Genomic DNA, 21,542 nt, shown 5'->3' with positions numbered 1-21,542 from the left:
GCTAAAAAGCTTGACAAACCATTAAAAAAAGTCTCTACATATCAACATAAGGTATCTGCGCTCCCATCATCTCACAGGTTAAACGCCAAAAGATTTGCGAATCATACCTCCAGGACCTGATTATTGGTGGACTGCAGTCCTTGAACTGCAGAATGATGAACGGCTGTGCTCTCCTTTAACTCTTGACTGTTTGGCTTCAGAACTGTTGAGCAAGTTGTTTTACCTGTCAGACAGGCATTTGTGTCACCAGAGCTAGATTTTCTGTGCAGTACAGTTTCTGACCTGCTGAGTGGGCTGTTGCAATCCAGCAGGTTCAGATTTCCTGAAAAGCTTATTCCTGATCAAAAGAAGCCTTGCACTTGGTGTTTACTGTTATCGAATAAGTTGATGTGATTAAGAAACAAGGTGCAATACATTCTTCTCACTGGCAACGTTTGTTCTTAAAAGTTTATTTCCTTATTTTTCCCCATTCACATAGAAAAATTATACACACAATACTTCCACAATACATAGGTTCTGCACTAACCAACCTTTCCATTTCCTGCATCTTTCCTGCTGAGAAGGAACTCAATTGTGATACAAAGTCAAACATCTAACGAGCTGAATGTTAATGCAAAGAAATGGGTTAGGGCAGTACGCGTGCATTTTTCTGATGAGGGTACTTTACATGTATGCCCACATATAGAATAGATACATGTTAACTGTACAGAAAATCAACTATCAAAAGAAGAATCCACCCATCACGTCTAGTGTTTCAGATAATGTGGGCTGGTTACCAGTAAACAGAACAGCTGGAGCTGAGAAAATGTATCCTAACAGATTAGAACAGCTGCTAAGTAGTGATCTAAGATGTGATTTAAGTGCAGATTGGCTTCAATCAACAGTTCGTTAATCACTTTTTGGATCATAAATACCCAAGTACCTCCACCACCAGTCCATAGCTTAGGACAGAAGAATATGACGAAGCACTGTAGGCACAGTAGGCTTTTCATACTTACATTATATACACTTTCTTAAACCTTCTGTTTAACTTTGGATAATAAAGACTTACCTGGGGTTACCCCCAATAATAAAAAGACAAAACGCAAAAACACATTTTCTTCTGGCTGAGTACACCAAATGTTCTATAAAAAAAAATCTTTTAAAGACATCAACTGTCATAGCACAAAGTTAACCCCAACTGATTATGTGGAATAATAATTTTAATATGAAGCGGACAGGATGCTCAGTACTGTAAAACCTGCACCAGAATTGTCCTTATTGGAGTGAGCAAGCTGACTTTAACATAACAGTGACAGTTCACCTTAGCTCCTCAGAGCTGCCAATCTTGACTGCATCGCTTCAATGTCCTCCTCTGACTCATCCTCTGAAGCTGCAGCCGCTCCAGCGGGCTCCATTTCAGGCAGGGCATCTGTGACTTTGCTCGGTGCTTTGCCAAGGGCACCTAACGAAGCAAACAGAACCATGAAACAGAGTTTTCGGTATTCATACATCTGTGGTACTTCAGGCTTGAGTTCTTCCAAAATCTAGGCACCAAAACAGGCTTGTAACAATATTGTGATGATTTAGTTGAACAAGTCTCTTCACCTGCTGTGATCTCAAAGAGGATCTTGTCAACTTCCTCCTCCGCTGCTTCCTCCATCTCCTCTTCATCTTCCATGCTCTCAAATGTGTCTTCCAGCATTTCCTCAATGATTCCAGCCTAAAAGATGAATTTATGATTGAGTGACTTTTTCTTATAAAGAAATAATAGTAGATGTTGATCGAACTGAGTCAGTCACAGTGTTCTCTTTCTTGGACTAACTTGACAGCAAATAAATTGTATCTATCCATGTTGGACATTGCTGCTGACCTTCATCATCTCCTTCGATAGCTCCCTCATGGTGGCCTGGATCTCTGGGATTTTCACCAGGTTCTGCATGGCTTTCATCACCTCTGTGCTCTTCTGCAGGGCCCCAGCTACACGCACTACAGCTAAAAACACACAAATACTTTCCCTTCACTGACTGTGCAGAGCAGAACATTAATTCCTCTGATAAAAGAGCAAACTATCCAACTAATGACATGAAAGAATTTTAGATAAAATGAATTTTCTCCCTCACTAATGACCAGGTTGCTGTTCTCCCAAACTCACCGAGCTGATTCTTCATGCTGAGCAGCACAGAGTTCATTTGGGCTCTGGAAGCGTAAAGTTTGGTGACAGCTCGTTTTGACTGAATCATCTCCTTTGCGAGAACCACACACACATCTTTCTGGCCCTTTTTTGCAGCATCTTTGATGGATCTTTTAACTTTTTCTTGTTCCCTCTGAATATCTGAAACGGAAGGGCATGTCAGTACATACAACACAAAAACAAATAGAATTCACTGCAGTCTGTAATAAAATTCTAGGTAAGGGAGGTCATTGACTGTCATAAAATTACACAACACAGATTTACCATCTTTTCAAGTCACTGACTCTAGTATCAAGTCATTTATACTTTTATGCTAAAATTATTTTGTTTGACATTGTTCTGGTCAACAAGCCAATGGTTCAAATCAATGTTTTGTTTTGTTTTGTTTTGTTTTTAAAAGCAAGCTATCCTTAATCTGTTTGCTTGAATATATTCCAGTTGAAACTAATGGGATATACATTGGAGACCATGAGACTACATAAGAGCAAATATAAACTTTAAAATACAATAAAAATTACAAGCCTTTTTTAAGTAACTAAATTGACAAACTTTCAGTGGTTGTGTCCAATGCTGACTGTTTCTTACCTCGAATTTGTCTGTCAATCGCTCTCATCTCCTTCCTGATTTTCTGAGACCACTCCGTGATCTGAAATGATATATTATTACAAACTGCACTGACATTGCCTGAACAGTGACAGTGACTTTTGTCATCTCCATTAAAGCATAGAGTCACATTGAACTCAGGCAACGTTTAACTTTAAAACAGCTAAACCATATCAATCCCCGTTGTTCAGTTCAATCAGTTTGTTTACGTTGGAGCTACTGACAGCAGAGCAGTGTTAGCTTGTATGCTAACTTGCTAGCTCTTCTTCACAGAAACCAAAATAAAACTGGCTAATGAGTCATATAAACGTATAGCATTCAACACCCCACAAATAACAGACTTTAACCTCGGATACTATTTCAGGGACTGTTGGCTCATCTTAGCTCGCGTTAGTTAGAATGACGTCAACTGTTCAGTTAGCAAGAAGTAGCAACAGATTGGACGAACTAAGCTGAGTTAAACTGACAGCTAACGTTAGCAAGGTTAGCTACAGGCGCTGTCGGCTTTTTTTTACCATCTTACTACGGACAAAACTCTCAAAGACAGTCCTGGTCTTCAGCAGTCACTACTCACCAGCTCTTTTGGTGGTTTCTCCGGTGTTCTGCCGAACAGCCCCATAGCGATGACTGAGTTAAATGGCAAGCTAACCTACTTGACTAATACTAGCTAGCTAGCTCAGATTGTTCAACTAGCACTTCCTGTTCTCGCTTTGGCTCCTCCGGTTCAGAGCAAACATGAAGGAACATTCAGTCCATCTGGTCCTCATCAAGGAAACAAGGACTAGTGTTCAAGGAAAGTTGGAATCGAACCAGCCACACAACCAGCAACATGATGTGTTTGCGTTAAGTCACCTTAACATGTAAAAGGATGTTATATAAAAGATATTCACAACACTTAAATTAACATTTTTTTTTACAAATCAAAATTCAAACGGAAGATATCTCTAATTAGACTCTGACAAGTGAGAATAATCTAATAAAAATGTCCACAACTCATTTGTGTCTGTTACAAATGTGAATTCTGTCTTTCTTGCAAAGTCTTTCTTTTGTCTACAGCCAAGTGCTGAATGCAACGAAGCACATTTACTCAAGAACTTAAAGGCTTTGCATGACCGCACAGATATTTTTTAGTTATTTATCTGTTCCTGCAGCCTTACTGAGTACTTCCATTGTCTACTACTTGCTTTTTCTATTTCAGTTTTGAAGGAAATATTATATTTTTTAACATTTATTTTATTACTACAGTGATGTTATTGAAGAAGATTTATTTATTTTTCAGATTTCTCTCATTAAAGACTCATGCCACTAGATTGTATCAGACATGGTTCAGTAGTCAGTTACGGTGGATGAAATCATAGAAATTGCCTCGACAGTTATTCATGACCTGTTGACAAGCTCAAGCTAAGTTATCTTTATAAAGCAAAGTATTGATACTGACACAATAAACACTTTAGTGAATTGTGGTCAGACTGAGGTCTCCCACTCTCCACTCAGTGTTTCGGGACTCTTAAACAAGCAGCTAAATGGAATTCCAACCATAGTTCACTGAATTATTTACTCTGTGCTTTTCCTACTGTGACATCTCTGTTGAATCAAACACATCCGAATGGAAGGTACCATTACTGTGTAGGACTCTAAAGTACAAAATCTGAATTCTTCCTCCATCAATGCTTAAACCTGTCTACAGTGAAGTATTGTAAATAAACCAAGCAAACATGTATTCACCGAGGACACACGCCCTTCCTTCAGTTTCCCTTCAACCAGCCTGGCATCTCGATCCCCACACCTGTAGAAATTTGGACACCACTAACAAAAGAGGAACAATTAACTCACCTTGTGCTCAAACCACAACACATTGTATGATTCATTGTAGCAGAACATGTGGATGACAATGTTTTAAGCTCAAAACCCATATCATATTGATCAAGGTTATAAGTAAGGCTATAGTTGTACTGCAAGTGTAAATTGTAAATAATAAGGCACTGCCACATGTACATTTGTGAATTTTGACGTCTGGTCAGAGGACACGTTAAAACAAACCAAACAAGGAAAATGATTAAATAAATTGCATTTAAAGAATACACACAGGGGCCCATGTGAAAGAGATATTCAGTGATGCAGTTATGTTAACATTTTTTCCCTACGTCTTCTGATCATATGTAATAATATTCATGTATTTGTCATTACATATTAATGTTTGGAGGCGCAGTTCTTCGGTGCATATGTCCAGACCACACCTGTGTCACAGCAGAGGTATTTTATTTCCCTCTCCAAAACCTTTCAGGACTCTCTTGCTTTCAAGCTGTGGGCAGCCCCTCACAAGCTCCACATATTCATTACATATCTGAAATGTCAATTTCATGGATATTACAACTACGTGCAGGCACCAATCCTGCACCACGTGAGTTCTGGACCGAGACCCTCAACCTGACAGGACAAATTCAGGCCAACACGTCTGTAGTGCCACTCCTGGCCTTACTGCTTCTGACGTATCTATAGTCTCCCTTCCAGGGAGTTCTAGATTTTTCTGTTATCGATTGGTTGCCGCACCAATCACGTCAAGACAATGGGTGTGACGCAGCCTATCACAGACGTCGGGGGCGGGCTTTAGAGCATCCGTCGGTCGGAGCCTGGGTGATGTGAGGGCTGCCTTGGAGTGGGAGAATCCGCTCTGGACATCATAGCTCCGTGGGATTACTCTGAATGAGTTTGCTATAAACAGCTTGACTTACATAACAGCTAGTAATTCAGTTAGTGCCCCCTCGGCGAGCTGTCTCGTGTATTTCCCGAGCAGAAGACGCGCTTAATTACGTTTCATTTTGGAAGAGACAGCCATTGTATAGATAGGCTATATTTTTTCTCGTACGTTTCAAGTGCGGTCGTTGCGGAGGATAACTTACAAGAGGCGGATCTCTGAGCGCTCACTATGTCAGTGGTAGGCATTGATGTGGGTTTCCAAACTTGTTACATCGCTGTGGCCAGGAGCGGCGGCATTGAAACCATTGTCAATGAGTACAGTGACAGATGCACACCGTAAGTATAAATGCTGACAGGCATCATCACCGTGATATGCGGTCTGGTTGGGAGTTTGTTACGCAATGTTTGCGACTGGCTGAGCGGTGACGGCGTAGACAGCAGGGGTGGTGGTAGCTGTGATGAGGCCCGCAACTTCTGCTTTATTCACCGACACCGCAGGTGGACGTAGGTCATAATGTCGCATGTGTCTGAAATGACCGTGTCCTCTTGCAGACAGTTGACATGTCTGCTGATGATCGCCACAGAGCTGCGCAGTGCGCCTCAAAGTTCCTGTCATAAGCAACTTAAAGAAGACTGCATTGTTTTTTAGGCTGTGTAGCATGTTAATATGCGAGCATACTGTGGGAATAAATAGGTTTTGACATGACATGGCTGTAGTGCGTCTGTTATGGCCTGCCAAAAAGCGACATGCTTAACGTCAACAAGGACCAGCCCAGACATGACGGGGAATGAAAGAACAGTTTCATAATAATTGCTCTATTCCCAGAGGACATAATGAATTAATCTTATAATGCAAAGACATTGCCTGATTCTGGAGGGACTTCTAGCAGGCTGACTGGAGTGCATCTGCTGCAGCATCCTGCAAACAGGGATGTGCAGCTGGGAAGGGGAGTGAGCATTGCACCTTTAAGTGAATGGGGATATTTTTATGGCAAGGTGAAACCAGGGAGTGACTTGTCACAACCAGCCAATGCGAAATGGGTCCCTAAACCTTGTGTGACTGGGAGCGTTCGTCTTTGTCAGTGAACACAATGGTGTGTTGTGTGTCTGCGAAAAGACGAGTTCAGTGAGGGGAGGTGATGTTTTCTGGACAGGCAGGATGAGCTTACTTTTGAAGGTGAACTGTTCTGTCTCACTGGCCTAGTTTGTGGCTCTTCCTCAGACTCCCTTGTGGAATTTCATTAATCGAAATCTGCCTCTCTGCGCTCGACATTTGAATCTGTCTGCAACAGTCAGTCAATTACAGTTCTGCCTCGCCTGCCTCTCTCTTAGCAGGATTATTTCTATTGTAGCCTGCCTAATTTGCCGATGTGTTTGTCTTCCATCAAAGGGCTTGTGTGTCTTTGGCCTCCAAAAACCGCATGATTGGAAACGCAGCCAAAAGTCAAGTAAGATCATCCGTGACAGTTTGTCTAATTTCTCCTACTAAAAGCAACAGTACTCACTGAACTGTTAGCTTAATTTGAGACTGTTATAATTATTGTATCTTCTTATTTTAGGTTATATCAAACTTCAAAAATACAGTCCATGGCTTTAAAAAGTTCCACGGCAGAGCATTTGATGACCCATTTGTCCAAGCGGAAAAACCCAAACTGCCTTACAGCTTACATAAACTGGCCAATGGAAACACTGGAATTAAGGTGAAGCACTGTCCACTGTTTTTCACCCCTTTCTCTCTGAGCCTGACTATTCTCTGCTGTCACTGCACACCTCAGATGTTTTTTTTCCAGCCCTTAAACAATGTGTTGGCTTCGTGCTTAACATGCCCTACTCTCCAGCTTTTTATCAGCCATGGAGGGTCCTCACTGTACCGTGTTTACAGGTGCGTTATTTGGATGAGGACAAAGTGTTCACAGTTGAGCAGATCACAGGGATGCTGCTCAACAAGCTGAAGGAGACATCAGAGAGTGCCCTGAAGAAGCCGGTGGTGGACTGCGTCATCTCTGTGAGTGATACAAACAGGAGGCCCATCAGCGTGGTTGAGCAAGTGGTTCAATGTAACGTATTGATTTGCGCTTTCTTTTACAGGTCCCAAGTTTTTTCACAGACGCTGAAAGACGATCTGTGTTTGATGCAACTCAGATTGCAGGGCTGAACTGTTTACGGCTAATTAATGATACGACTGCGGGTCAGTGTTCACTCAGCTTTGTTGTTTCAACGGCACCAACCTTTGCAGAAGTCACATTATATTAAAATATGACAGTCCCTGAGCTCTTTTACTAAAAAACAATTAGACTCAATAACATATTGCATCTAAAAAATACAAGACATTTGTAAAATATTCTACTTTATAACTCAGCCAAATGTGACAGTTAATGTTTCTTGTGAACAGTGGCTTTGGCTTATGGGATCTACAAACAGGACCTCCCTACTCTAGAGGAGAGGCCAAGAAATGTGGTGTTTGTGGACATGGGACATTCGTCATTCCAGGTCTCCATCACCGCCTTCAACAAAGGCAAACTCAAGGTTAGCCCCTCACCTTTTTCCACCTCTCCTACACTCGCACCTTTAAACCCCAAAGCTCATCGTCAATTCTGGTCCGCCAGGTCCTTGCCACCGCGTTCGACCCGTACCTCGGGGGGCGCAACTTTGACGAAGTGTTGGTAGAGTACTTCTGCGAGGAGTTTAAGAGCAAGTACAAGCTTAATGTGAAGGACAACCCAAGGGCTCTGCTGCGGCTGCACCAGGAGTGCGAGAAACTGAAGAAGCTGATGAGCGCCAACTCCTCCGATCTGCCTCTGAACATAGAGTGCTTCATGAATGACATCGATGTCTCCAGCAGGATGAACAGGTACTTCTTAATCGTGCATCTTTAGAGTGAAAATCTAACATTATAAATGTTATATATAATATCGATTTTTCTTCTTTATTTGTATCCCACAGGGGCCATTTTGAAGACATGTGTGCTCAGTATCTGATGAGAGTAGAGATGCCACTGAAAGCAGTCCTTGAACAGTCAAGTATGTCCCTCGCATTAGGCTGAACTGATATTGTTTGAATACCATATGAAGGAAGAGTCCACTCAGTCCATTGTGTGTGTTTTGTGGCAGAGCTTAGCCGAGATGACATCTACGCTGTGGAGATAGTTGGAGGAGCCACAAGAAGTCCAGCTATCAAAGAGAGAATCAGCAAGTTTTTCGGCAAAGACGTCAGCACCACGCTCAACGCAGACGAGGCTGTCGCGAGAGGCTGTGCTCTTCAGGTGCGACTCCCCTCTGAATGCTGACAGATAATGTCTTCTTGTTTTGATCTGCTATTAACAAATATGATGTAGTTCACAAAAATATAATGTGGTGTACCTGTGTGCTGTGTGTGTTGTGATTGTTGGGGTGTAGTGTGCAATCCTCTCTCCAGCATTTAAGGTGCGTGAGTTCTCCATCACTGACGTGGTCCCCTTCCCCATTACTCTTCGCTGGAAATCTCCAACAGATGATGGATTGGGGTAAGGCCATTTTAACATGTTAATTAGCCATATAAGGCAGAAACACTTTGTAAAACCAGACACTGTATTTCTCTGTAGTCATTTATGTGGTAAATCAAGCTAGGCCAGCTGGCTTGAGGATAACCATATTTGCTGACTGTGTTGTAACAGCCTGACTTAGCTGTTTCTATTACTGTGCTTCTGCCACAGAGAGTGTGAGGTGTTCAGCAAGAACCACGCTGCTCCGTTTTCCAAAGTGATCACCTTTCACAAGAAGGAACCCTTTGACCTTGAGGCCTCCTACAGCAACCCTCAAGAGCTCCCCTACCCGGACCACAGGATAGGTAATTCTGCTCATTCTGCCCTGTGAAAGTCGGACGTGCCTGCCAGTAACCTTTACCACTCGAGAGACCGATCCACAGATTTTAGGATGTAAAATTATGCAGATATCTGGTCTATGGCAAGAGAGGTCATTGATGCATGTGCTGTCAGTAGCTGTTTGGGCGGCCCATTCGTGGTCCCTATGGGGATCTACCTCCTGGAAGGCAATTAGGAATAAGGCACAGTCTTCTACCTGTCTGTTAAGGGAACATGTTGAGGGCCTGTAATTGAAGCTCTTTAACAAACCACTCATTTTGTCTCCATCTGTCACCAGGATGCTTTTCTGTCCAGAACGTGGTTCCTCAGCCGGATGGAGACAGCTCTAAAGTGAAGGTCAAAGTGCGAGTTAACGTCCACGGCATCTTCAGTGTGTCCAGTGCCTCTCTGATAGACAAGCAGAAAGGAGAGGGGGAGGACATGCAAATTGACTCGGAGCCAATGGTGCAGAATGAAGGCAGGGCCGAGGACCAGGTCAGAGGATTTTTCCTCAACAGCTGTAGAGTGGAGTTCAATGAAATTTGGTAGAGGGATTCCAGTGAGCTCCAGATGATGAATCGTGATTAATGAAAGAAAGTTTATTCCAACTATCTGTAGTTGGAACATGAAGACCCTGCTCCTCTGATGGTCTCATGAATACCGGATCTAAAATCTTGTGCTCAACCCGGTTTAGAATTATTAAGTTCCAGAGATTGCAAATGCAGACTGTGCTGTATTTTAAGGTTTTATGGGTCTTAATTGAAAATAGTTTAGAAGATAATTCCTTTACATTTGTCTAATGTTCGGTAACAATCTGCATTGCCTTGTTAATCATAACTATGAAATATTTTGTCATTACCATCTAATCTGACTTGGATAAAACAGCTGAGTGTGTGTTGTGTCTCAGACCAAAATGCAGGTGGACCAGGAAGGCCACAGCCAAGCGGACCAGCAGAACGACGACAGTTCCAGCAGTAAGGTCAGCTGGAGATGCAGTTAGGGATGTGTTTATGTTTTTTTGATGCAAATACCTCTATGCTGTGTTTTTCTGCTTGTATCAGACAGAACTGATGTGCAGATACAGACACCAATTATACTGGTGCAAAACATATTTAGACTATCAAAGACGGTTCTTCTGTGGCAGATCTGACAATGGTATTAAGTAACATACTCCATAAATACACAGAAGTCACAAAAATTGAGATAATACTGAATTTGTGTAAATAGTGCCCATTGAGGCATCTCTACAGGTCTAACATGATATTGTATTAATTAGGCTGGAAGTATTTGTTTGATGAAGCACACCATCTATTAAAAATGTAGAATTACAATTATAAGCCGAAAGACTGAATCATGTTTTCTGGTTTCCACATCCAGGAGGCGGCAGCTGGGGAAAAGCAGGATCCAGCAGCAGGAGGAAGCAAGCCCAAAGTCAAGGTGAAGAGTATTGATCTGCCCATCGTGGCCAGAAACATTCGACAGCTCGACAGCGATGTCCTTAACGACTTTGTGGAGTACGAGGTGAGTGCTCCTGCTGGCCTTTGGAAAAGCTGAGTCATGGTCCGGTTGAAATGCCGATTACCCACACATGGATGGATGGAGGGGGATTTTAAACCTGATATGTGCTTGATGTGAGCAGGACTTGTCATGTTGTGATCTGTGATCGCTTCCCATGGTGACTTGCGCTTGTTATTGTGCAGCCGCAGTGTTTGTTTAACGCTTACTGACTGGCCTAATCTGTGCCAGCGCCACTGTAGGAGGATGATTTGTTCTGCATGTTGCCCCTTGTTTAAATCTCAGGAATAAAGTCTTGATTTTAGCGAGACGTGACAGTTCATGTCTATGTGATTAGGCCTTTATGCCTACGTGTAGCTGAGAGCTTTTTTTGCACCACTAGCCACAAAGGCTACTTTCAAAACGTCCAGCCAACACGATGACACACATCCATTTTAACACATAATTATTAGTAACAATAATACGTGATATTTGAAGTCCGTTACATATCATTTAACTATATACTGTAAGGTGCAGTGGTATCAATCGACCAATCACTCAGTCAGTTTTATCTTGACTGAGTCAGATGTTTTGATTCATCTCTGAGCTCATTTCTGATGCTTTACTTTATCTACTTGGTTAGGTAACATTATATTGTAAGCTGTTGCTGTAATTGTTTGGCTTTCTGTGCTTTTTTCTCACAGCGTCAGATGATTATCCAGGACAAGCTGGTGAAAGAGCTGAATGACGCTAAAAACGCTGTTGAGGAGTACGTGTACGATCTGCGGGACAAACTTTGTGGGATCTATGAAAAGTACATCACTGAGGATGTGAGTGCTGCTTTCTTTGCTAGTAATTGTCAGGCTGACGTTGTAAAGATGACTTGAGAAGATCTACTGTTGTATTTGCTGTTTTATGTTTGGCCATTAATAACAGGACAGTAACCGGCTGACACTGATGCTGGAGGACACAGAGAGCTGGCTGTATGAGGACGGAGAGGACCAACCCAAACAAGTCTATGAGGAGAAGCTAGATGCACTCAAGGTTTGCTTTGATTTATTCCAAGAAAAATTAAAATTTTCTATTTCAGATGGGATTTTACAAGGTACTAGAAAAGGGCTCTATCAACCTGAGGCTGTGAGGCATTTTAAATTTTTTTTTTCTAAGATTTTGAAGTGAGACTAAGTGTCAACATTAACATAAGCTCTGTTATTTTCCAGAGGTTGGGTCAACCCATTCAGGACCGGCACAGAGAGCACGAGGACAGGCCGAGAGCTTTTGAGGAGCTTGGAAAGAAACTGCAACTCTACATGAAGTTTGTGGATTCTTTTAAACAGAAGGTAAATCCTTTTGGTCTCAGGAAGCAAAGCCTTTACATCCTCTTTAATACAAATGTTTGGAAATGAGAAAGGCAGATGAAGGTGTGCTTTAAAAATGTGTATTTGAAGTTTTGTACAGTGCTTTACACTGTGAGTCTGAGAAGCTGTCTTCCTGATTTAAACATACTCTCTCACATTTTTGTCTCACGTTTAAGGCAGGTGGAGTCATTCTGGACAAAGATTGTTGATATTATATCTCCTCACAGTTTGCTAGCTGTCTATTCTGTGCGTGCTTTGAGGTAAGATCTGTTTTTTGTGCACAGTCCTGCCTCTGTACATGAGAAACAAAGTGGCTCAGGCGGAGCTACGCAACACTTTTCCAGTCAGTCAGCAACAGGTGGCGTTGGTGCTCATACACAGGACAGGGGGAAGGGGGTGGGAGACGGGGGAGAGAAGGACTAAATCTGGCTAATGTCAACGTGTAATCGCGTGAATGGCGATATCAATACTCTTTCTCCAGAATGACTCACCACACCAGTAATGCTTTTTGTGCAGTTTCGATGACACCCACTGCAATTCTTTTGGATTTGGGTGCAATTGTAGTAATTTTCTTGTCACAAACTGTGTCCTAGGATGAGCGGTACATGCATTTGAGTGCAGAGGAAATGAGCGCTGTGGAGAAGTGTGTGAGTGAAAGCATGGGCTGGATGAACAGCAAGATGAACGCACAGAGCAAACTCGGTATTACTCAAGATCCCATTGTTAAAGTAGCAGACATCATTGCCAAAATACAGGTATGTGGATGACTATTTAAGATTGAGTCCTTGTTAGCAGTGGTGAGATCTGACGTTTTCTTTTGCCAACACACTCTACGCTTCTTAACTCACCAGGAGCTTGAGGATGCATGTAATCCGGTGATCAACAGGCCAAAGCCCACAGTGGAGGAGGCCCCTGAAGCCAATGACCAAAACAGCGGATCTCATAATGGCCCGACAGCCAAGCAAGGAGCCGAAGGGAAGGGGGATGCAAAGGGAAGCCAGCAGACAAAGCCTGGTACGAAAGAGATGGAGGTGGACTGAGATCAGTGCTGAGAAGCTCACTCTGCAACCATCACCGCGTTTACCACACCTGACCATTTAAACAGTAGATACATGAATACCTGGGACCATTTCTCCATTGTCACTAGCCACTTTTGTGGATCTGTTTTTTGTTTTTTTTTGGTGCTCTTTCCTCCCATTGGACTTGACCTTTTGAGGTTTTTATTTTCAGCCTTTCATCTTTCTGTGTGACAGTGATGTGCTTTACTCTCTCAAAGGTTTGAAGTAATAAAAGAAAGAATGATGCAGTAGATTAAACTGACGTAAAACTGTTTCCTCTGTACCATACAGGACGGTAGCTTTTGTGTTTGCATTCCATCTGTCTCATCAGTGTCCAGTATCAGCAGTGAATCCTCTCACTCATAAGAAAAATAGATAGTGCTGTCCAAACAATTGCTACTGCAGAGCTGTTAGTTTGTATGCAATAATACAAATTCTATATATTTGTATTTAATGAGTTTGAAATGATGTCCATGTCTAGACACTGTAAATACTATTTTAGTAAAGAAAAGCAGCCAACATATAATATGTACATAAAGAACATATTCCTAGTACAATGGCAATGCTTCATACACCAGATCTCTTTAGTAAGTGATTGGTTGCCTATTTCCTTTTTTGTTTTCTTGCATTTTTCCATACTTAAGTGGGATTTTAAGATGGCAAAAATAAATGCATTTGTCTGTAAGACAAAATTTCTTTAGTCTATACTGTCCTTGTGTCTGAGTGAAGTCCTGGGATGAGATCAGGACACTGTAGAAAGAGTGGAAGGTTATCCTGGATACTTGCTCTTAAATTCTGTTGAAAAAAAAAAAACAAACAAAAAAAATATAATTGTGGGTTTAAGAATGACACTTACCAGCAGAGAAGAAATGAAGATCTGCGGTGGCGGAGACACACACCTGCGTGGGATTTTCTGACCCTCAGATGGTAAAATTAAGCTTTCAGGCAAAATGTGCATGGGGCCCTGAAATGTTACAAAGAAAACAAATAGAGTAAGAAATAATCATTGTGAATATTAACAGACAAAAATGTTCTTTCATTCTTCTGAAGTTAACGATTGTCCTTTTTATTTAATTCCAGTAGTTTTATTTCAAACTGCGCTTTTTCCTGAAGGCAGTTTTCATTTAACAAAGTCATTTTTCTGATGGCATTTCTGTCATAATGCCACTTTTCACCACTGAATCTTTGTCAATCAAGGCAAACATGGTAGAGCCAGTCATGTGATTTAGGAAATATTTGGAAGAAATATTCAGTGACTAACAGAAAATTAATCAGCAACTATGGATCACTGAGGTGGTTTTTCAAGCAGAAACATCAAACACTCGCTGGCTTCAGCTCCTTAAATTGTAGGATTTGCTGCTTTTTAAAGATATCATTGCTTGATGGGACAAAAGCAATTTGAAGACATAACAAATGATTAGTAGATTAATCAAGAAAATGAACATCATATTAATCAACTATGAAAAATAGGAGTTGTGGCACAAGATGAAAAAACATTTCATTTGAAACATACAGGATTATTTCAGCATGTGATTTTAAACATTTTGAATAATTCTTTGAACACTGGGTCTATATAGGATACATGCAGGACTTATAGTACGTTCATACTAATGTCTAAGTACAGGTGTGAATACATATATACATATACAATACAAATATAAGCTTTACATAGACAAAATATTAAATACACAAGCTTTCAAGCATTAAACCCTGCCTCTAAGCACACTTTCATGTGTAATTTAATAAAGTTTTAGGGGTCCAACGACCCCTTATGGCAGTCTTTCCCAACCACTGTGCCATGGCACATGAGTGTGCCATGAGAAATCATCAGGTGTGCTGTGGAAGATTATCCAATTTTTTTGAAGTCTTCCTGTGTGTCTTTGTTCAATTCCTGCAAGAATATCAGCTTTGTGTTCAACTAAACAGGCCCAGGTTTCGCACTGAGTAAGTAAATTGAGCAAACTGGGACTACAGACTTTTCTTTATATTTCAATAAATATACTTTTGGGGCATTTTTGTTTGGTGGTGTGTTTAGTTCTTTTTCTAATGTAAAGTCTGTGCCGTCGCTCAAAAAGGTTGGGAAACACTGCTTTATGGAGCTCTTAAAGGGGGCGTGGTAAAACATGTTTGTTGTCATGTGACGTTGCGTGTGACGTGGCATGGGACTAACGGGCGGATATTTTCAAAATGGAAGAAATGGCAAAGTTTTGGAGGGGAACCCAAAAACAACATTTATTTACCTACGCACATCATCTGTAACCAGCTTTCGATGCACTCAGCCGACCGAGAAATATTCGTACACTCCCGCATGAATCTACGAGGCGAAAACCAGACAAGATGAGCGTTTCGATCGGCGATAGAATTGAGGTGAGGTCTTTTGTTCGGCTAACACAAGCTAACTTCAAACCAGACTGGTCACTTCAAGATAAGGTTGACGTTCACGGAGTCGCGAGTTCCGTTGCTGTCGCTAAACAGTGGCATTGAAAGTGTTTTAATAAAAACATTCAGTTTGATAGATGTAACCTAAACGTAACTGACGTTTAACTGTCTGCTAATATAGCACGAAGTTAAAGCCATTTAATTGTCCAAAAGCATTAGCATTAGCTATCTTTTCGTTTCGTATTGTTTCATATGTCCTGGAAGTAGCTGTGTTTGAATTCAACTTGTTTATTATTATTGTTATTATTACTATTAATGTTGTCTTTAGTTGTTAGTGTCCGTATTGTCAGTGTTATTAGCATCATGATGCAGCCTCGGTACGGGGGTGTGTAACCTTACCCGGTCTCCCCCGGGACAGTTGTTTGTCGTCTCTGCGTCGGTTTGGTGGTTCAACATGCTGCTTGGCGACGGCTGCAAGTGGTCCTCATTAGCGGGAAGAGAGCCGGGATAATTAAAGGTTTTGGTTGGCCATATGACAGCGTCAGGTGTTCCTGGCTTGTTTGACAGTTAACGTTTGTTGTGGGAGGATTTGTCCTATGTGAGGTCGTTAGATGCTGTCCGTCTCACCGTCCACCCAGCATGTCGCAGCAGGCTCGAGGGGCGATGTTTGATCGTGTTATTCACTATTTCTTCCAAAACTTTTCTGCTGACGGCCAAGCCAGCAGAGATGAGGAGAAGCGTTTGTCTTCCGTTCAGGAGCACAGGATCGAGGTTATCAGGCTTTTTAAAGACCCTCTCTGTCATGGGATCAGAACAGAATTGTTTTATAATCTGATCATAGTATTTCTCTGCAAATACAGTTTATTATCTGTAATAATCGATGCTTATTTTCCTTTCTCTTCATGCAGGATTTTAAAGTCCTCACCCTCATGGGCAAAGGCTCCTTTGCATGTGTTTACCGAGCAAAATCAGTGAAGACTGGTCTGGAGGTTGCTATCAAAACGGTAAGAAACTGTCATCCACCGTTAACGTCTTAGTGATAGGACATAATTATTGCATGCTTTACCTGTAAAGTAGACACTTAACCAACACCCAAGCTGTTGCCAGCAACTGACAGTTGAAGTCTAAACTGGAACTGTTGGATTATTAGACCTTAGCGGCCTCCCGGGGGCTTCTTGTGGTCCCCTGACTCCCCACAACAGAGCTCTGAGCGGTTCACAGTCTTTGTGGGCGACAGATTGACGGACCCAGCCACCGTGCTGCAGCGCTGTACCACATTACATGACAATGCAATGAGCAGCAGGTGTATAATTATCTCTGTTGCTCCCATCTGCAGATTGACAAAAAAGCAATGCAAAAAGCCGGCATGGTCCAGCGTGTGACAAATGAGGTGGAGATCCAGTGTCGCTTGAAACATCCTTCAATACTTGAGGTACCGTTGGCTGCACATGACTGATTTCATGTGACGTTGCATAAAGTATTCTTTAGTTGAATGTTTTCTAGATTTAGCTGCACTCATGTTTTTATATCTTCTCACTTTGACCTGATGATAAATACTGTTATATATATCGTGTCTTTATTTAAGCTGTACAACTACTTTGAGGACAGCAACTATGTGTACTTGGTGTTGGAGATGTGCCACAATGGAGAGATGAGTCGGTACCTTAAAGAGAGGAAGATGCCTTTCTCTGAGGATGAAGGTCAGGCAGAACTACTCTACTCTCAGAATTAAATATGAATTGTGTCACAGTAAATCATGCAGTGAGGTTCAGATTTGTGAGCTGCCTGTCTTTAATAAAAATGTTGTTTTTGTTCCACAGCGAGACATTTCATGCATCAAATCGTGAAAGGAATGCTGTATTTACACACCCACGGCATCTTGCATCGGGATCTGACCTTGTCAAACCTTTTGCTGACCAGCAACATGAACATTAAGATAGCGGACTTTGGCCTGGCTGCTCAGCTCAAACTCCCGAATGAAAAGCACTTCACCATGTGTGGGACACCCAACTACATCTCCCCGGAGGTGGCCACTCGCAGCGCTCATGGTCTTGAGTCAGATGTCTGGTCACTGGGGTGCATGTTCTACGCCTTCCTGATGGGTCGCCCTCCGTTTGACACCGACACAGTCAAGCACACCCTGTCTAAAGTTGTCCTTGGGGAATATGAGATGCCCAGCCATGTTTCTCGAGAGGCTCAGGACCTGATCCATCAGCTGCTGCAAAAGGACCCTGCCCAGCGGCCCAGCCTCTCTGCCGTGCTGGACCACCCGTTTATGACCCAGAGCCTGCTGGTCAGGACCAAGGAGCTGGGCCTGGGGGATGAGGGATCCATAGACAGTGGCATCGCCACCATCTCCACTGCCTGCACCTCCTCCACCTCAGCCAGCAGCACCAGCCGCCTCCAGAGGAGAGCCAGGCACATGATTGGCTCTGCCTTGCCGAATCGAATGGTGCCCATTCCTGGTCTTCCACACCAACCTAGCAATGCCTGTTTTGATGAGGGAGACCAGTGGCAGCAGCAGCATCCTGCAGACAGATTTCACAGAGAGGGCAGGAGCAGGGGGTTTCATGCTGGAGAAAACGGGCACCCTCATTCCCGCTACCTGAGGAGGGCTCACTCTTCAGATCGCTCCGGATCCTCTGCATCAGGCCAGGGGCTGGGTCACGCTGAGCTGGGGAGATGCCACTCAGAAGAGACTCTGACTGGTTTAGGAAGACCAGTCTTCTCCTCCACTCAGCACCCATCATCAGAGCGGGGAAGGCTCCCCTCTCCCCCTGTCAAACAGTCAGCAAGGTAAGAAGTCTCTCTTTTCATGATCTTGTATTCATTTTGTACAAACTTAATGAGACTAACAGATTGCGCTTTCTGTTTCAGTTCTGGCTTTTCATTATCCACACAGACTGCGCATCCTCCAAATCTGCAATTTCAAGACCTTGAGGGAGTTACTAATTGGCTCAATAATGAGGGTAAAATAGTTGTTTTCTACTTTATGATCATCTGTGTGTATGATAGATTTCAGCATTGTCGCTTCAGCTAATGATCTGAGGCAACTTTTAGTAAGTTCAATTAAATTATCCTTTGTTATTAGTGGATTTACCCTTGATATAGAGGCTACTGTGAGCTTCAGTGACCCTTGTGAGACTGAATATGAATTAAGGGGTTTAAAAATGATCTTTAAACTCTCTAAACACAACTAAAACCATCCAGCTTAAGCAAATCTTTACAAATATTTCCTTTACTTTCTCAGCCTCTGGGCACAGGCCCACAGACAGCAGCACTCACAGCAGCAGCGGCAGCTTCCACAGCAGCAGAGGACCATTACAGGTTCACAATTCCTGGACAGACAAGCCTATGGACAGAGATGTGAACCCTCACCACAACCAGCACTACGTGCACCACAACCTTCCCTCCAACTCTGACTCGTACAGGGAAAATATACCCGGAGCAGAGTTCCAACCTCCTCACGGCAGACAGCTGAAGCCCCCTGCAGCCAAGCCCAGTGTGGACAAAGAGAAGAAAAGTCTCAGAGACATTGTCCCTCCCCTGTGCGCGTCCAGACTGAAGCCTATCAGACAGAAGACCAAAAATGCTGTTGTAAGATATTGCTCATCTTTTTTGATGATTTGTTTGTACTCACTTTCTAAATGTTCACGTCTCATTTCTTTTTCTTGTATTTCCTGCAGGTGAGCATCTTGGACACAGGTGAAGTGTGCATGGAGTTATTAAAATGTCACAGTGGTCAAGAAAGGGTCAAAGAAGTCCTACGGATTTCCTGTGATGGCTCGATGGTGAGCTCACTCTGTTGTACTCTGAAGTATCTGTCCTACCTTTTCCATGTGTGACTGGTAGGAGGTAGTATAACAGTGCAATATGGCATAAGGCTGATGGCACACTGTAATACAAAGCTTATTATTCTCACCTCTTGAAGGTGACAATATACCAGCCGAATGGTGGAAAGGGGTTTCCTGTGGTGGACCACCCACCTGCTCCTCCAGAAGATATTCTGATCTGTAGCTATGAGGACCTTCCAGGTATTCTGATTGCTGCATCACATCCAGTAACTTCATTTTACAGCATATGAGATCAGAAATTGTATGTTAATTAACACAATTTCTGTCACAGAGAAATACTGGAAGAAGTACCAATACGCTTCCAAATTCGTGCAGCTCGTGAAATCCAAGACTCCAAAAGTGACCCTCTACACCAAGAACGCAAAGGTCATGCTGATGGAGAACTCTCCCAACGCAGATGTGGAGGCGTGCTTTTACGATGGTGAGTCAGATGGTGAAACGAGATCCCACTGAGGGAGAAGCTGCACTGACCGCTTTTCCGTCCTCAGTCAATATGTAATCCGTCATTCACACTCGGGTTGTGCAGGAGCAAAGACCCACAAGACGTCAGAGCTGGTGCGAGTGGTGGAGAAGAGCGGGAAGTCGTACACGGTGAAGGGGGAGGTGGGGCTGAGCGGCCTGAGCCCGGAGAGCAGGCTGTATGTGGAGCTGTCCAACGAGGGCCACAGCATGTGTCTGTCCCTGGAGGCTGCCATCACAGCAGAGGAGCAGCGCAGCACCAAGAACGTGCCTTTCTTCCCCATAACTATTGGCAGGTAAAAGAAATGCGCTGATATTCCTCTGATCCTGGTTTTATTTTTGTCCTCGTCTTGTCTGGCTCATGTCCGTTCTGTGTCCATCACCCCTCTTAGGCGGCCTGTCAACCCAGACTCCCTGTGCTCGTCGTCCCTGCCCTCCCACCCGGTGCCTCCAGACACAGCTTCCCCTCCTCAGCCTCCACAAATCGCTCCTTCAGTGAGTATCTCACAGCTTTACACATCAGTATATACAGGGTGGCTTGAGGGCTGTAACAGCTGGACTATAATGAGACTTTTTTTTTTAAATTGTTAATCTCAGATGATCTCCTACGATGGGTCTGATTTCACAACAGCCAGCCTGGGAAAGAAAAGCTCCCCAGTTCGACAGGACCTGGTACAAAGCACAGGAAAAGTGGTTAAGTCCATATTTGTGCCAAACGTTGGATGGGCATCCCAGGTGAGTGATAAATAAATTCACCTAAATGCTCTATGATCAGCACAGGAGACGTCTTTGCAAGATTGAATCTGTTTTTTGTACCGGTAGCTGACGAGCGGAGAGGTGTGGGTGCAGTTTAACGACGGCTCTCAGCTGGTGGTTCAGGCAGGAGTTTCCTGCATCACCTACACGTCTCCAGAAGGGAGGATTACAAGGTACGAAATGTGCTCTGTTCAGCAGCTTTTTCACAGGTTTGCTGAGCTGTAGACGAGGCGGCTCAAGCTGCTCTCACTGATGTGTCGTCTTCACAGGTATAAGGAGAACGAGAAGTTGCCAGAGCACGTCAAGGAGAAGCTGCACTGTCTCTCCACTATTCTGGGACTGTTGGCCAACCCAACAGCACATCACCTTCAACTTCATTAACACATTGTGTTTAAAGAAAAAAAAACATCTCGGGAGCAGAGAGGGCCTAGCGGGGAACAGGAAGCAGCATTAAGAACCTTCATGCCGTCTTTTGTCTGGGATTCTTGTACATACATCTTCATGTGTTGTGTTTTTTTGTTTTACATGTACAGATTATGAAAAGATATATTTTAATAAGTGACCGTTTTGTATAGATTCTCAGGTGGCGAAAATGTTTGTGTCTGTCTTTTTTTTACTGCATCTCCAATTCTATGAAATGTGCCGTTCATAAATGCTGAGGCAATAAACATCTGGAGGCTGGGTGGAGAAACGCTGCACAGCTGTTTTGCAGTCTTCTCTTTGCACTTGATATATATTCATGAAAGAATTTTTGTAGAAAGAAATTAAAGTATTTAGAGCTACTTTATGGTTTCATGAATACAGAATTCATAACACATCAAGGAAGAGGCTACACCTGCAGAATATCACTGAAACTCATTACAGTGTAAGTCA

The 21,542-nt window shown here is 42.9% G+C and overlaps 3 protein-coding genes across 3 annotated transcripts; 2 read left to right on the top strand and 1 right to left on the bottom strand.

The window, feature by feature from the left end:
• Window positions 1-429: 429 nt before the first annotated feature.
• chmp3 (charged multivesicular body protein 3) lies at window positions 430-3,651 on the bottom strand. The gene is made up of 6 exons (XM_070979983.1): window positions 3,351-3,651; window positions 2,759-2,819; window positions 2,135-2,314; window positions 1,853-1,974; window positions 1,588-1,702; window positions 430-1,444 (listed from the first exon to the last, which is right to left on the bottom strand). The coding sequence occupies exons 1-6, from the start codon at window positions 3,393-3,395 to the stop codon at window positions 1,305-1,307; spliced, it is 663 nt and encodes a 220-aa protein (XP_070836084.1). The 5' UTR covers window positions 3,396-3,651; the 3' UTR covers window positions 430-1,304.
• A 1,737-nt stretch (window positions 3,652-5,388) lies between these two features.
• hspa4l (heat shock protein 4 like) lies at window positions 5,389-13,917 on the top strand. Its single transcript, XM_070979052.1, has 19 exons — window positions 5,389-5,809; window positions 6,864-6,921; window positions 7,033-7,173; window positions 7,356-7,478; window positions 7,562-7,661; window positions 7,866-7,999; window positions 8,080-8,324; window positions 8,417-8,493; window positions 8,584-8,735; window positions 8,869-8,975; window positions 9,165-9,298; window positions 9,610-9,806; window positions 10,219-10,290; window positions 10,689-10,832; window positions 11,510-11,635; window positions 11,742-11,849; window positions 12,026-12,145; window positions 12,757-12,918; window positions 13,015-13,917. Exons 1-19 carry the CDS (start codon window positions 5,703-5,705, stop codon window positions 13,201-13,203), a joined length of 2,496 nt encoding a protein of 831 aa, XP_070835153.1. The 5' UTR covers window positions 5,389-5,702; the 3' UTR covers window positions 13,204-13,917.
• A 1,471-nt stretch (window positions 13,918-15,388) lies between these two features.
• Window positions 15,389-21,365, top strand: plk4 (polo-like kinase 4 (Drosophila)). The gene is made up of 15 exons (XM_070979276.1): window positions 15,389-15,588; window positions 16,509-16,604; window positions 16,937-17,032; window positions 17,186-17,300; window positions 17,421-18,396; window positions 18,478-18,569; window positions 18,851-19,197; window positions 19,287-19,391; window positions 19,532-19,634; window positions 19,726-19,875; window positions 19,981-20,209; window positions 20,306-20,408; window positions 20,511-20,648; window positions 20,736-20,842; window positions 20,939-21,365. Exons 1-15 carry the CDS (start codon window positions 15,559-15,561, stop codon window positions 21,048-21,050), a joined length of 2,799 nt encoding a protein of 932 aa, XP_070835377.1. The 5' UTR covers window positions 15,389-15,558; the 3' UTR covers window positions 21,051-21,365.
• The last annotated feature ends 177 nt before the right edge of the window (window positions 21,366-21,542 follow it).

This window comes from Chaetodon trifascialis, chromosome 14, assembly GCF_039877785.1.
Source record: "Chaetodon trifascialis isolate fChaTrf1 chromosome 14, fChaTrf1.hap1, whole genome shotgun sequence".
NCBI classification, from domain to species: Eukaryota; Metazoa; Chordata; class Actinopteri; order Chaetodontiformes; family Chaetodontidae; genus Chaetodon; species Chaetodon trifascialis.
Note: the sequence above shows the minus strand (reverse complement) of the source record. Positions and strands in the feature narration are given on the sequence as shown.